At 45.5% G+C, this 15847-nt stretch overlaps 2 protein-coding genes across 4 annotated transcripts in view; one reads left to right on the forward strand and one right to left on the reverse strand.

Annotated features, from left to right (window-relative positions):
- Positions 1-466: 466 nt before the first annotated feature.
- On the reverse strand, positions 467-2526 carry eef1a1l3 (eukaryotic translation elongation factor 1 alpha 1, like 3). Its single transcript, XM_058060776.2, has 7 exons — positions 2305-2526; positions 2057-2236; positions 1623-1919; positions 1417-1567; positions 1103-1359; positions 792-1026; positions 467-731 (listed from the first exon to the last, which is right to left on the reverse strand). Exons 1-7 carry the CDS (start codon positions 2446-2448, stop codon positions 628-630), a joined length of 1368 nt encoding a protein of 455 aa, XP_057916759.2. The 5' UTR covers positions 2449-2526; the 3' UTR covers positions 467-627.
- fam49bb (family with sequence similarity 49 member Bb) overlaps positions 1980-15847 on the forward strand; it is a 19994-nt gene continuing 6126 nt past the window's right edge. Inside the window, exons 1-5 of one of the 3 annotated variants that reach the window (XM_058060779.2) lie at positions 1980-2758; positions 6228-6324; positions 12946-13026; positions 13567-13688; positions 13762-13867. In XM_058060779.2, coding sequence (XP_057916762.1) covers positions 12954-13026; positions 13567-13688; positions 13762-13867 — 301 coding nt within the window. In that variant the 5' untranslated portion in view covers positions 1980-2758; positions 6228-6324; positions 12946-12953. Of the gene's footprint in view, positions 2759-3175; positions 3316-6227; positions 6325-12945; positions 13027-13566; positions 13689-13761; positions 13868-15847 lie in introns of those variants that run through there. The other 2 variants (XM_058060777.2, XM_058060778.2) reach the window with 2 other exon arrangements.

Below are 15847 nucleotides of genomic sequence, written 5' to 3' on the forward strand. Positions count from 1 at the left end.
GGGTGACCTTTGGCATTTGATGTGGCGGGTAAAAAGGCGGAAGTCAGCGTGGCTAGACGTGCTAATCGCCTCGTGCTCAACTGTTTTGCTGCAAGAGGAAAGATTTCTTCCATTCCGAACTATGCTCAGTTTCCCCTTTGACACGTAATTATTACTTTATTCTTGTAAATGTATGACTGTTCTAAATTTAATTCCCTTTCACCCCAAATCCAATTCAAATTTGCCATTGTGTCTACTAAACTCATTCAGGTCAGGTAGGCTAGCCTGGTGTAGTCGAATTAGTGTTTACCTTCAATTGCTGGGACTCAATTTTATTTGGCTTCACGGCAGGTTATATTTTCTTTTTTTTATGTTCCTGCATACCACATGAGAATTTTTGAATACTTTTTCTACACCGCATTTGCTGTACCCCAGTACCTCAAATTCTAATACTGTGCTGAATTACCAGGATGTTTCTGCAAACATTTCAGAACCTTATCTTCCAGTCTTTTATTTTGATATTTTTAAACCAAAATACACCTTCTGCAGAAGTTAACACTTAAATTAAAATAAATACTGTGCTGCAACAAATGGCATTTTAAAACAAAAAGTTGACTGACTTTAAAGCCATGCTATACCAAAACTAACTTATTTTAACACTTGTGTTTTAACTTTGGAGCCTTTGTTCTTCTCCACAGACTTAATGATGCCCACAGCCACCGTTTGCTTCAGGTCTCTGGCTGCAAAGCGGCCTGTTGAGATGGAAAAAAAGTGACGTACAGGCAAAATTCAAACCCGTGTGATAGTCATACCTAATGGAGGGTAGGTGAAGAAGCTCTCCACACACATGGGCTTGATGGGGACCAGTTTGACGGTGGCTGCGTCCCCAGACATGAGCACCTGGGGGTGGTCTTCTAGCTTGTTGCCTGTGCGCCTGTCAAGTTTCTCCTTGAGCTCGGTGAAGCGACAGGTCACATGGGCCGTGTGGCAGTCCAGGACGGGGGAGTAGCCAGTTTTGATCTTGCCCGGATGGTTCAGGATGATCACCTTAGGAGGGGGGCACAGGACATTTGAGACTCGAGAGCGTGCCAAAAACTGTTCCACTTATGAACACAAGACCAACCTGGGCTTCAAAGCTGTTGACGTCCGAGGGCGGGTCCTGCTGGGCGTTCCCGGCGACGTCCCCGCGCCGCAGGTTCTTGACTGACACATTCTTAATATTGAAGCCGACATTGTGTCCCGGCAGGGCCGTCTCAAGCCCCTGGTGGTGCATCTCAATGGACTTGACCTCTGCCGTTACTTTAGCCGGGGAGAACATCAGGGTCATGCCGGGTTTGAGGATGCCGCTTTCGATCTTTCCAACTGGAACGGTCCCAACCCCTGCAAAACAAAGACTGTGAGGGCGTGCTGCAACTTTATTAACTTGAAACATCTTACCTCCTATCTTGTAGACATCTTGCAGAGGTAATCGTAAGGGTTTATTGATGGTCCGTACAGGCGGTTGAATGGAGTCCAGCACCTCCAGCAGCGTTCTCCCACTTGTATTCCCATCTCGCCGCCTCACCTTCCATCCTTGGAACCAGGGCATCTATAAAACGCCACTCAAGTCAGTCTTAGCTTTTTGTGGTTCTAACTGAGCTTACCCTCTGAGTGGCGGTGATCATGTTCTCGCCGGTCCACCCAGAGATGGGGATGAATGGCACGGCGGTTGAGTCGTAGCCGATTTTTTTAAGGAAGCCGCTCACGGCCCGAACCACCTCGTCAAAGCGCTTCTGGCTGTACGGCGGCTCGGTCACATCCATCTTGTTGACGCACACGATGATCTGCTTGACGCCCAGCGTGTAGGCCAGCAGGGCGTGCTCCCTCGTCTGGCCGCTGCGGGACACGCCCGCTTCGAACTCACCTTTGGCTGCTGACACCACCAGGAGGGCTACGTCAGCCTCGGAGAAAAATACAGAAATCACCAAGCAGCAGTAAAATTTAAAATTGCATTGAAATGCACGATACTGCTCATGACCACTAGAGGGCATAGTTTTACAACTGAATTGGGTTTATTTGTGTGTAAGGTAGTTTTTACCTGTGAGGTGCCCGTTATCATGTTCTTAATGAAGTCACGGTGGCCCGGAGCATCAATGATGGTCATGGTGTACTTCTGAGTGTTAAATTTCAGCATGGAAATATCAATAGTGATTCCACGCTCCCGCTCAGCTTTCAGCTTGTCGAGCACCCAGGCATATTTAAAGGAACTCTTCCCCATCTAGATAGGTGGAAAAAAATTGTTAGAAGCAACTTTTTTGTCGAGTTTACCATTTTTTTTGTTTTAACCTGGGCTGCAGCCTTCTCAAACTTCTCCAGCTTCCGTTGCTCGATGCCCCCACACTTGTAGACGAGGTGGCCGGTAGTGGTGGACTTGCCGCTGTCCACATGGCCGATGATCACCAGGTTGACGTGAGTCTTCTCCTTCACCATGATGCTTTGCGGTCTCTTGTGGTTGGTTCAGACGTGTTCTTTCTCGCATGTATTCTGTGGATTTGAATTGTGGGCCGCCTCCTGTGAAGTTTCTTTATACTGGTGCTAAAATTGAGGACAGGTGTGATGCCTAATTATCCCTAATTGTCTTCCTGCCTTGCAGTTGTGGTCAAAATTAGACTCGACGCCACACGTCCTGCAGTTGGAGTTGTTTGGTATTGGAAAAGGTCATACATCTTCAGGCTACAGCAACAACAAATTTGATCATCCTATGAACAATTACTACCAGCAGTCAGGAACACGCAAACAGGTACATTTAATAATGGCCTTCTGTATGCATGCACTTTACTTTCACCTAGTCGAATATAACATCTGACATCATATAACAGAATAATTGTCTTCGGTTTCCATGCACTAACGCGACGTGCGTTTAAAAGTTGACACGTTTATCATTAACCACACTTGAGGTTACAGTGCCCCCCTACAAAGAAGTCTAATAGACTTGAAGAATAAAGCTTTGTTGTTGTTTGACTGTTTATATTTGTGAATACAACTGTATCGTGTGGAATTAGCCACGAGTTGAACATTAGGCTATTATACGGAAGCAATGACAATAATAGAGGAGTGTATGTAGTTCATGTTAATCTAGACAGGGGGGCGGGGTTATGTTGAGTTATGGTACGAGGCCACGTCCTCTGCGTCAAGTTGAACAAAACGAGCCCCCCTTGTGGGCTTGACGCCGATGACGTTCACTCACAAACCCGGAAATGGCCAATGGCTTTTCTTCTTGTGCTCGGAGCTCTGACCGCCGCTCCCTACCTTTTTAAAAAGCGTGTCGTCCAGCCGTGTACCTCCACCAGCGACTAGGTAAGACAAATAACTTCAATTCGAATCATAATAAATGATGATAAAGTTGTTGGTTAACCACGCGCCAGTTGCCATTCATTCAACGCTTACAATTATATGGCCGCGGGTCAAATAAACGATGAATCACGAGCGTTTTTCCGGCCACATCCCGTCGTCAACTTGATGAGAGTGATGGCAAATTTGTAGTATTTCTTCATTAATTCCTTAAATCTCGAACTAACTTCAAATTAAAATTACCTGTAAGGTTGTTGCCCACCCCCCTCGTTTTTCTCCCGTTTACATGTGGCAAGATTGCCCCCCTTTCTATCAGCACAGTCAAGATGCCTGTAAAATGCAATAGCTAATAATGTGAATTATGTACTATGAAACTAACTGTATGGCTTGGGTTAGTTTACAGTTGAATAATTTGCACTGTGACAACTGGGATAATCGAATATAATCATGATCATGATGATTGACGTGCTTGGGGTTTGTTTTGATACGTTTGCTTAAGTTTAAAAATATATAGGGTTATAGCGAGGATGCAGTATTTTGACGTTACATTATAGTTTTATACTGTTTAGAATAATACTTATGGTAAACGAGCTCCAAAAGTCAGTTTTTTAATGTATTGAATTCTTATCACACTAATCATAACTTTTTAAATGAAAATTAATAGAGCTGCACCTGCATATGGGAATGACATTGGCACAATGCAACCGACTGTAATGCAGTTACTTTTTATATCCGCCGCCATTCATAATAGAAATGAGTACACACCAAAATAATCCACAGTGCATTTCAGTAAAAGTACATTGAGAGAAATATGCCTGAACAGTATGTAACCGCCCTCAATATACGTCAGTATATTTTATGATTTGTACTTTATGTGGCCCGTGCATCATCTTCCTTCTGCAGAACGCATTGCAGCAGCAGTCTGCAAAACTCAGCTGCATTTCCGCCCTCAGCCGACTCCTGAAAGTGGAAGTGAAAACGTTCACAAAGTCCCATTAGCGTGTTGGGCAAGCTGTGATGCAACAGTTTTTCAAACGTAGGCTTGTGTAAATGTGCACGACCCTTGCTACGCTATCAATAATAATAATTAGCCAAATTGAAAGCTGAAAACCCTGAAATATTAATACAGAAACATATTTTTTCCCCATTTAAACTTGATAAAGCTTGCAGTTCTGGGTATAGATTGCAGATGATGTTATTATGAGATGGTAACCTGGCTTTTGTGCAGGCATACCTAATGTTGTGGCCAGTGAGAGCATCTTGCACATGTGTTTCTCTGCAGTATCATGGTAGCTGGTGTGAATTATTCATTATTTTCCATGCTCCTTCTAAAGTACTCCTCGGGCTGCTCGGGTGTCATTCTCGTGGAGTCAAACACTTCCTCGTAACGGGTAGTTGTGCCACTAGAAATGTTTAGACAGTTCTCTCCTGGGCGATGGATGTCTCAAAGATGCCAAGACTGTGACTGTGCAGCTTGTGAACACACATGGTGTCACCGAGCTCCTGGTCGGATTACGCTCAAATATTCCTGTTATGAATGCTCATCAGGTGGCGGGTGGTGCCATGGTCATGATATTATGCCCGTAAAGACGTCACAATGCTCACACTGATGACGAAAAGATTGACTAGTTTATAGTTACTAAAAGTGTAACCTGATAATATCCTCATTTTAACGCAAATGTACTTCATTCCTGTAAAAAATTTTATTGCGATTTTATTCTTGCAAAAATGTCTTACAATGCAAATATAACTTTTTCATAATATTCCAACTTTGTAATATTACATATTTTTATTGTAATATCACATTATATGCAGTTTTTTTCCCATAACACCACAATTTTATTTGATTAAAAATATATAATATTTGCAAAAAAGGCTTTTTTGGAACCTACAGTATTTTTGTGGTATTTGTTTTTGTGATATAAATAACTTTATTCTCTTAATATTACGTCTTTATTCTATTTTGACATTATTTGCATCATAATAATGTTAATAATAACACAGAAATCTGATTTTCATTCCAAAAATATTTCAGCTTTGTTCTTGTACTCACAACTTTTTGTAATATATCCATTCAGATTGCTGCTCTGATGTCATCGCTTATGCTGCTCGCAGCCACTAGGGGGCCTGCGTTGCGTGATATCTGATATATATGGATATATCATATTGATAAGATATTCCACTACAATCCTCATTCATTTCTTTTTGTATTGCCATCTTTCAGCCTCATGAGGAAGTTGCAAATGGACTCCAGCAATATTTAATGGCACTAACTGTTGCCATACGTAAACGTGCACACAGCATAGAGAGCACACATTATGATGCGGTGCCGCAGAATGGAGCGTTATCGATCCCTCCCTGCTGGTCTAATGTTGTCTGTGCATTTATTTGCACCAGCTTCCTCGCCATCTCCATTTTAACATCCAGGAGTGGTTGCGGGGGTGGTGACTATTTTTGTTTTAAAAATGTTATAAAAGTTAAAAATGGCTATCATGGCTGCTCGCTTGGTTTGTCGTCTTGTGTGCGGTAAGCTCCCGTTTTTCCTGCATGTCCCTTCTTGTCCACGAAGAGCTCATCACCACACATCTGAGGTGATGACATGAAGCACTTGAGTCACTGAAAAGCCTGCATGAGACCCGCCACCCACCAACCTCAACTCCTTTACTGCATATCCGCCATTTTTGGTGTTCTTGCAGGAGTGTGAATGGTGGTCGTGGGACCTCATTGGCGGCAGGCAGCGTAGCCTTGTAGAAATCGGATGTGAATCAGAGGAAGTGTTGCACAATAGGAAGTGTTTTTCTTTGTGTGTGTGTGTGTGGTGGGGTGAGTGTTTGTTCCTCTACGTGAATAACACACACTTGGCATGCTACAGTATGTGTGCAATGGTTGTGTGTTGATGATTCTATGTGATCTTTCAGAGGCCGACCTCTGCTGGAGGATTGAGACCAGAGGCCACCAGCCAGGCCGGGCCTCCCTGCTCCTGACCCCACTGCTCTACATCAGCGCTGCTAGCAGGTGAACTTTCTAGTCATTCATTTTTTAAAACCTTAAATCACATATTGTACAACACAGCAGAACCAATGTTGTAATAGCGGTCGTGAGCAAAAATTGCCCAGCTAGCATTAATAGCACTTATTAGCGCCTTGTAAACAGCAGTAAGGCAAGTACAACACGCAGGAATTTCTCAGCAACATTTTGAGGTAGATAAAGAAGGTTGCTTCTTTGCGTCTTTTAAATTTTTTGCATGAGGGGGTGATGATGCAACTCCACAATAGAAGAAAGCAAGTTCGATGAGGTTTTAAGCTGGAAAAAACGACCGCAAAGTGGATCAAAGTGCATTTGATAAGAACCCGGCCTGCTTCTCTTCCATTGAAATACATGCTGAACAACAACCAGGAAGTAAAAAGGAAGTGGAGCCCCAGCACATAATATTGTGTGTGCCTTGACAAATTGGTCAAAATCATCAAAAATGTCCAGTACCAAGAAGGGACGGCTTTTGAAAAATAGCTGGGATTGAGTGAGTTATTAGACCCCTGCTTTGTTAGACCACCATTTGAATAGATAAGCTAATCGATAGCAGACTGTTAGCATGGCACCCAAACACTGTACCTCCGGTTGTGCACGGCAATTGAAGGATTTTTTAATCAGCTTTATTTCAGTCGGTGCAATCCCTGCAAATATGCTGTGATCAGCCCAAATACTGATCCTTGCTTCCTCAAGTTGGGAAGTGTACCACTTTTTGACGTCATAGTGTTTTATTTTGTAGCCATAATAATAGAAAAGGACACAGAACACCCAGACGTGCGCTCCTGCTTCAAAGTGCACAGCAAAAATGAATGGAAACAGTGTGTGGGTGTGTTCTATGAACAAATAAACCACACAACCAAAACATAATATTCTGTGGCTGGAATCTGTCTATAGTGTCCGGCTATAGTGATTGGCAGTGTCTGAAAGCAATTATTATAGTCACTGAAGTTCCAAGTTTGCAAGTGCATAAAAGAAAAGAGTTGAGCAATGAAGGTGCGTGAGACTTCCTCTTCCTTCACAGCCGTGATGCTCAGCATTTGATCATGTGACACACTGGCAGCCATGACAGGGATGTTTTATTCTGCAACCACTGAGACTCCATCTAAAAGTCAGGGCTGGTTGAATAATGCTAAATATGTCCGCCTGACTTGTCACCATCTCCCTCTGTCTGTCTCCTTGGTGACTGTTGCTATGACGCACTGCCGTCCTTTCATTGGCTCCGCCCGGATGTGAGAATGCTGTGCCGTTCTGACAGCCAAGCCTCAGGTGCTTCACAAATAGGACCACTAAGCCATTGTGTCAGACCCCCACTGCAAGAGGCTCAGTGGCGTGCTCCGGTCGTTAAGCGAGCCTTTCGCACACATGCCCGTGGCGGTGCAGGCGGGGCAGCGGGGCTCGGCGGACGTGTTGCATTACGGCGGGGCGGGCTGATGCTGCAAACAAACACGAGTCTTTTACAGGCGGGATTAGCTTCTCTAAGCCCGGGCTAGGTTTGTCACATTTGCCTGAGGTGAGGCTTTTCTTAGCGCCGCTGCAAGGTGGCACCATGACTTGGTTAATACTGCCCTCTAGTGGCGCCGCATGGTGGTGTCATTCCTGTGTAAACTATAATAGTATTTTCTATTACCGAGGTTTTATTAGTTTGCTTTTCATATTTTTATTATATTTTCTGTGACAGAAAATTCAGATCCAGAATCAAGGACATTTCTCAGAGTTAATTTTCCTTCCTATTTCATTTTGTCGGACATGAATCCTAATAAGTATCCGATTTCATGTTTGTTGTTTGGCTTTACACTCCTGACTCGGCACATTTAGAGCACCCCTCCCTTTCTCTGACTGTAAAAAAAAAAAACATATTTGAGAGGGTAGAATACGCACATAGCTTGTTATATCAGATAAAAGCTTCTGCTTGCTTATGAATTATTAATACCGCTGCCGGCAGGGTTACACTTTGTATCTCCAAGCCTGCCAGCTTGCTGTTTTTTTTCCCCCAACTCAGGCGAATATGACGCTCCATCTCATAGTTGTGTATGTCGAATTATCATTCTCTTGCAGCCTGAAAGTGAACACTAGATGGTGTACAAATACAGAAAGCAGGAGGTACTTTTTATTTAAAAAATAATAATCAAAAAGCAGAGCATTCATTTGTCATTTTGGGTTTTTTACTTGCTAAAGCTGCTAAAAGTTGAAATGATATTTGCAACACTAATAATAATAATAATCCGCCAGACATGTTTGTGTTGCCACAAAGCTGAAGAAGACGGTCAGATGAATGGATAAACTCGGAACGCCGTATACTGAGGACAACCTGTAACACAAATCAAAGATTCCGACTGTTTGGTGTATGACTTACTAGCATAACTACCAATGTAAAATCATCATGTGGTATCATCTTTTTGGCCAAAAGGTTGGAGCACCCCCACTGCTCTAATGTAAGAAGACTTATTACAAGGAGTGGCTTGCGTGCAGAGCCGTGTCCATCCTCCAGATGGCGCTCCAGTCTCATGATACAAAAATACTGGCACACTTCCTATCAGTTCCCCTCCACAAAACCTCCACTGTGCCCCACCCAAAATTCAGTTAGTGTTACTAGGCATAAAAAAAACATCTTGTAGTGATGCTGCATTGCATGTCTTCTCTTGGTAATATTTCAATTGATGTGAAGACGGCAACCTTGCATGCAGAAACGGGTCTTAAACTTTTTATTTTTTATTTTTTGGTGGGGGCTGGGGTGTTTAGTTCAATTTAAGGTTGTGTCTCCAGAGTCGCATTAGGAAGGTCAGTCAAGTAATAAGCAGTGTTTTATTCTTCCTCTCCCAGATGAATGATGGATGGAGGGGTCTTTGTGTAAACGTGTCTTGCAGGCCGCAGCCCTCAGGGATCTGCTGCTTGGATCCCAGACAGTGAGTCAATATGCCCTCCTTAATGATTCCCCAGCATTCATAAGGAGGAGTTAGAGGACCGTCAAGGACGTGATGAGGACCAGGGCGGAGCGCTTGTTTACAGCTACGTGAAACATTACATTAGTCGTCACTTGACAAGAAAGATGAAACTCCACTTCTTACCGTTCTGTCGGCGGATCAATTGAGGCTGACTGTGTGTGTGTGTGTGCCTGTTGCCATGGTTTCCAACTTTTGGCAGGTGTCAACCAAAAAGAGGGGCTTAGCTTAGGATGAGGCAGGCACCCCCCCCAACCCCCGCTTTCATCTTCTGTGCCACGTTGGTCCAAGCGCTTTTCCTGGTGGTGGAATGTTTAGCATGGCCATGTGGTTGCCATGGCGAGGCGAGACAGCTGATGATGTCGCTTGTAGTGATTCGGGCCCCTTGTGGTTGTTTTGATTTGGGTGGGGGAAGGGGGGGGACTTAGTGGATGTTTACAAGGGTGCAGCCATACAGAAAGGCGTGGCCCACGAGGTAATTGAGTTCACCCAGCTGACTGGGATTGGCATGAGATGTTGGGGGTTGGCTGGGGAGGGGGGGCGCATGCCAACCCCCGATGGGTAGTGCTCCCCCATTTTCTGCCTGTCGGGTCGGGGCTCTGTCAGCGAGCTCCAGCGGGTCCAGGTCTGGCTGAGTGGGCTAATGCGATGTGGCGTGTCACCCGGGGAATCTGGGTCAAGTTTAAAGCTGCCTGTGCCGCAGTGTGACGCTCTGCAATCCCTCCCACTGCAATCACGCACACACACGCCGTTGCACCTCCGCCGCTATCTCTTCATTCCCAAATTATGACAAGCCGCGCTTTTTCTCCTTGCTGTAAACACACATGCATGCATGCATGCATGCGTTCTCTCTACGCCCCAGGCAAGAGCGCTCAGCCTCTCCACGGCGGGGCCCACGTGACGCTCCGGGCCGGGGAGGGGCGGTTGTTTTTCTTGCGCGGTGAAGCGGCGGGGGCACGTGGATCCTCACGCTGCAGCTGAGTAGTGGAATGTCAGCACTCGCACACCCAGCGCTTTGTCGCAGTGCTCCATTTCAGAGGTGCCCTGCCTGTGGGTGTGTTTTTTGTTTTTTTTTTTACGAGCGGGATGCAGAGTGCAGGGCGGTGCCATGTAGGGGTCAGGATGCTGCATGGGCGTGGCCCTGGCTTCAAAATAACCTGTGCGGTATTTTAGCATCATGTCACGCCAACTCAATGTAAACTATCTGATTTCACTTTCATTTTCTATATTTTTGCTAGGCTGCTAATGAAACCAAATTCAGTGGAAGCAGTGGAATCAAACGCTGCCCTGCTATTTCCCTCCCCGACTAATCTGCTGTTTTTGGCGCATTACCTCATCTGTATTAACATATTCATGTGCTTTCAAGTCCTACTACTACTGTACTCGCTGCTCCCAGGGCTCACGCTGCCCTCTCATTGGCTGCCGCAATGTTTTCAATGGCACCAAAAAAAAAAGTGTTTTGGGCTCCATGGATACAGTGAGCTGTCGGGTAGATCGGCCTCAGCCAATGGGAGCGCTGCGCGGGCTCCTGCCTGTCAGATTTTGTCACCCCCCCCTCCCAACCTCCCACCTCCCCTCACTGAGAGCACGCGATTGCTCGGTGGGGGGGTTCAAAACAACAACAAGGCTGCTGTCGGCCTCCTGGTGGTGCCCGGGTTGTTCTACTAGCGCCGTTTTAGCCTCCTAAAACATGTTTTACGTTCACTAGCAGTTTATTAACACGTTCCCCTCCAATAACACAAATGTTGTTTTTTTTTTTTTTTGTCTCCGAGATTCTCTGGTGGACTTGAAAAGTGGGCCACACAAATCCCTGTCCGTAATATGACCTCCTTTCTGTCAGCGCAGGGGAGTGGCACCGTGCCCACAAGGCCACCAGCGCCCGCTGCCCTGTTGCCTCCGCCAGCCGCCTCAACCCCTAGCTAGGTGGCGCTAGAGCACCGGCAGTCATGATTGGCACTGGACTCCCCGACTGTGCCCGTGCGTGGGCGCGTCAGGTGCCGGCGTTGGCGCGGGCAGGCATTCAGGTCACATTAGTGCAGGCTAAAAAGACGAGGCTGCGCGGGGGGCAGGTGGGACGTTGCAGGTGGTCTCCGGCTTCAGCTTGGCGAAGAAGGGACGGTTAAAAAGCACCAATCACCAAAAAGTCATGTCGTATACCGAAGTACTGGGACCACCTGCTGCCATGAGCTCATCATTTGATGGTGACTAGTCTTGCACCCGTGCGCCCATTTTAGAAATGATGTCGAACCTCATGCCCCACTGAACCGCTGCTGAGTGTGCACTTTGGCTGTCATCCCCCCCCCCCCCACCCCCACCAATAGCCCATAAAGGTGTAGAATGTCGTCTCCGGCGATGGAGTCGGCCGCAGCTTTCTGCCTGGCAGACTCTGAAGTGCTCGTGTCTGCTTTCTAGGAGTCACATGGAGGACGGCGCACAGACGCCTTTGCACAGCTGTCACTTCTCATTGCACGACACGCAGCTGAGGCACGTGCACGCGTGCGTTTTGGCTGCCGAGCTGCACCGCTCAGTCTTTCTCCATCACCAGCATGCGGAACTTGAATGTCACCCGAATTAAGCTTCTTGCTCTGTGCTGTCATGCAAGTGTAAAAAGAAGCTAACCGATGTGTGTGTGTGTGTGTGTATGTATTCATTCATTTTCTACCGCTTATCCTCACGAGGGAGCCTATCCCAGCTGCCTTCGGGCGAGACTGGTCGCCAGCCAATCACAGGGCGCATATAGACAAACAACCATTCACACTCACATTCATACCTATGGACAATTTGGAGTCGCTAATTAACCTAGCATGTTTTTGGAATGTGGGAGGAAACCGGAGTACCCGGAAAAAACCCACGCATGCACAGGGAGAACATGCAAACTCCACACAGAGATGGCCAAGGGTGGAATTGAACTCGGGTCTCCTAGCTGTGAGACCCGGGTGCTAACCACTCGACCACTGTGAAGCCGCACCAAACACATTTATACTACATTATTATTATACTATAATGGGTAATAGAGGCGTAAAGTTGACTATAGGGGTGTTATTTCATGTCTAGAGAGCTCTAATAATGAACTGTATTTAGAATGTGATAAGTAGGTTTTCTAATTAGGAATCATTCATTCATTTCACGGGGGTCACGGGGGGTGCTGGAGCCTATCCCAGCTGTCTTTGGGCGAGAGGCGGGGTACACCCTGGACTGGTGGCCAGCCAATCACAGGGCACATATAGACAAACAACCATTCACACTCATATTCATACCTATGGACAATTTGGAGTCGCTAATTAACCTAGCATGTTTTTGTATGTATGTATATATATATATATATATATATATATATGGCACACCTACGTTAAATTAACGATCAGATTTGTTTGTAGAAGTTAATGAAGCCTTACAGTTGCCGGGTAGAACTTCATCTAAGCAAAAAAAAACATCTCCTACCTCCGTTTATTTTTGGATTTTCTTTTTTTTTTGGCTTGACATCTGGTTGGTCAGAGACCATGTGCAGGAAGTGTATATTTTTGGGGGGGGGTTCATCGAGGCACCGGGGCAGCAGAGCAGAACGTTGCCGAGTGAGACTCCCTGGATGCAGCGTGTGGGCGCCGTATTTTTCGGTGCACCCCTGCCGCTCCGGAGTCAGTTATTGATCTCCCTCCGTTTCTTTCCACAGGTATCAACATGGGGAACCTGCTGAAGGTTTTGACCTGCACAGATCTGGAACAGGAGCCCAATTTTTTCCTGGATTTTGAAAGTGAGTGCAAGTTAGCGGCCCCGCCCCCCCCCTCCGCCCGCTATTGATCACGTGCATGTGTTAGCATGGCATTAGAAACTCCAGCCTGCACTTATCTCTTTGGCTGTGTTCTTCCTAGAGGCACTTTGTATCAACCTGCCAGTTGCACACTGTTGTACTGCGTGCAGAATATCAATCACCACCACCCCCCCCTCGGTCCTCATCCTCAAATATAACATAGAGTTCAGCAGCTTTGTAGCTCCAGGCCCCCCGCGACACGGCTTGATCTCACAACTGTGGAATTTTCACACTTGGCAAGCCCACAGATTCAGTCATACCTTCCTAGAGACGCTTAAAGTGTTTTTTCCATAAAAATTGGTCGGAAAAAAACATATCATGGTGGTCCATTTTTTTCGTGGGGGGGGGGGGGGGGGCAGAAAAATAAACAGCAAAAAGGCATTGAACACTCAAACATGCACTTCATTAGGTACACCTGCACGTTCCAAAGGAGATGTTTTGTACAGCAACGTGACCCAGTTTCTAAATGTCGCCTCCTTTCAGACGCGCGGCCCACGGACGCCGAGCGTGAGGTGTGGGAGGACGTGGACGTGGTGCTGAAGGACGCCAAGGCCATCCTGGACGAGCTGCAAGCCTACAAAGGAGCCGGACAGGAGATCAGAGAGGTACCTTGTTCCGTCTCCGTTACTGGGGGGGCACCCTCGGAAGAAAATATTATTTATATTTTGTTTTTTTTAGGCCATCCAGAACCCAAACGACGAGGCGCTACAGGAGCAAGCGTGGGCGGCGGTGGTCCCCCTAGTGGGGAGACTGAAGAAGTTCTACGAGTTCTCCCAGAGATTAGGTGGGTTCCCCCCTGACTTCATCATCACCATCACCGTGATCTCAGGGGTGTCCAAAGTGTGGCCTGTGGCACATTCTTAAAATACCATCAAAGAAGAAAATAACAGCAAAATTTGAGGAAAAACAGCAGTAATTTTACAGGAGAATAAAGTTAAAATAGGAGTCATCTTATGGTCGGAGGGGGAGGAGCTACTGCCTATGTTGATGTTGATAATGGAGCTCCTCATATCGTGTATATTTCTATAAACCGCAGCATGCATTGTTGACATGCACGTCTCAGCATTGTGCACTGACCTCTGAGTGGGGCGGGGGGGGGGGGGGGGTATACATTGTTTAATTAGCACGGATGCAAAGGGGGACAGGGGGCTTAGGGGTTCCATGATCTTCTTATGACCCCGAGGGTAAAGTCGGGGAGGCGGTGGGCGTCGACAGTCCGGCGGTGGTTGTTACGTAACAAAGTAGGTCACCTCGCCGCCGCCTTGACTTTAAGGCTTCGGGGGCGGCGCCCCCCCTCCCACCCCCTCTCTGTCCCCGCCTGATCTGATATGCATGAGGCAGAGAGAGACCATTAGAGCGGGCTGGTGCAGCGACGTGTGGCGCGGCGCTAATAGGCTCAGCATACAGCATAGATGAGATCATGGAGAGGAGCTTATGTCATTGACTTTGCATATAAAAGACTCCTTATCCACTGCTCCTGCTACGGCTCCTGCTACGGCTCCTGCTCCTGCGCCACCTCTTTCACTTCACTTCAAGTTGGGAAGCAGCTTCCTTTCTTCAAGGTTGGCAGCTCTGTTTGCATAAATCAATAAATGTTCACTACAATCATTATGATGAAAGGGTGCCATAACATGGAAAGCAAAACATGGAGATATGCTTATTAGGAAAATTATTTTTAAAATTACATTTTCCAAAAAGTAACTTTCTTCATCAATAATTGTACATTTTCTTGTTTTATGAGTTCTAATATTACCACTTAGAAATGACATATTTTTTCTTGAATATTTCAAGTCCATGCTACTTAATTTGAATTTTTTTTCCCTAACTTTATTCTCGGAAAATTGCCTTTTTTTCTTGTTACAACGCAACTTTTTTCTTGTAATATTTTGGCTTTATTCTCATTCAATTCCAAAATATTAAAATATATTTTTTTGTAATAATAAGGTGACTTTATTACCATAATATTTAGACTTTATTACCACATTGGATGCTTTTCCTCAGCCTAATTTCTCAGATTATTATTATTATTTTATGTAAAATATTATATTTTCATTAGATTACAGCTTTGTTCTCTTAATATTTCCACTTTGTTGTTGCAAAATTACTGCTGATTGTTGCTGCTTTTTTCAAATTGAATTTTTTTGGTTTGTTATATTTTGGCTTTATCCTCATTAAATTCCAAGATATTAAAATATTTTTTTCGTAATAATAAGCTGACTTTATTCGCATACTATTTAGACTTTATTACCACATTAGACGCTTTTCCTCAACCTAATTTCTCAGATTTTATAAATATTTTATGTAAAATATATTTTGATTGGATTACACCTTAGTTCTCTTAATATTTCCACTTTATTGTTGCAAAATTACTGCTGATTTTTTCAAATAGAATTTTTTCTATTGGCCGTATTCAGGAGTCAGATTGTATGTTGAGTACTATAAATTCCTACATGTTGGCAGGTCTGCATTAAAATGAAAACCTCTCGCTACTGAAATGTCAAATTGTGACTTTTCTTTTTAATATTTTTTTCTTTATTGATCTTGAACACCCCTGTGTTTGTGAGTGACTAGCGAGTGACCCATGGGAAATGAATTGGATGCCCCCCCCCCCCCGGTGTGTTTTTCAAGCAATCTTGGCAGCTTTTACCCGAGCAGACGTTATCATCACGGACTCGCCGTGCTTCCTCTCGGCGTTATGTGGAGCAGACTGCTGTCTGGGTCTGCCGCTGTCTGGGTTACGTCGAGGCGGCGGCGGCGGCACGTA

The sequence above is a fragment of the Doryrhamphus excisus genome, linkage group LG7 (assembly GCF_037039965.1).
Source record: "Doryrhamphus excisus strain RoL-2023G ecotype Guam linkage group LG7, RoL_Dexc_Guam_v1.1, whole genome shotgun sequence".
NCBI classification, from domain to species: domain Eukaryota; kingdom Metazoa; phylum Chordata; class Actinopteri; order Syngnathiformes; family Syngnathidae; genus Doryrhamphus; species Doryrhamphus excisus.

Bases quoted from the DNA above. Each gene is read 5' to 3' on its own strand.
- eef1a1l3 (XM_058060776.2), bottom strand. From the start codon at position 2,448: ATGGTGAAGGAGAAGACTCACGTCAACCTGGTGATCATCGGCCATGTG. The intron at 1,027-1,102 runs GTTGGTCTTGTG...CCCCCTCCTAAG, and splicing joins TCAACAGCTTTGAAGCCCAG to GTGATCATCCTGAACCATCC. The intron at 732-791 runs GTATGACTATCA...CCATCTCAACAG, and splicing joins CTTCACCTACCCTCCATTAG to GCCGCTTTGCAGCCAGAGAC.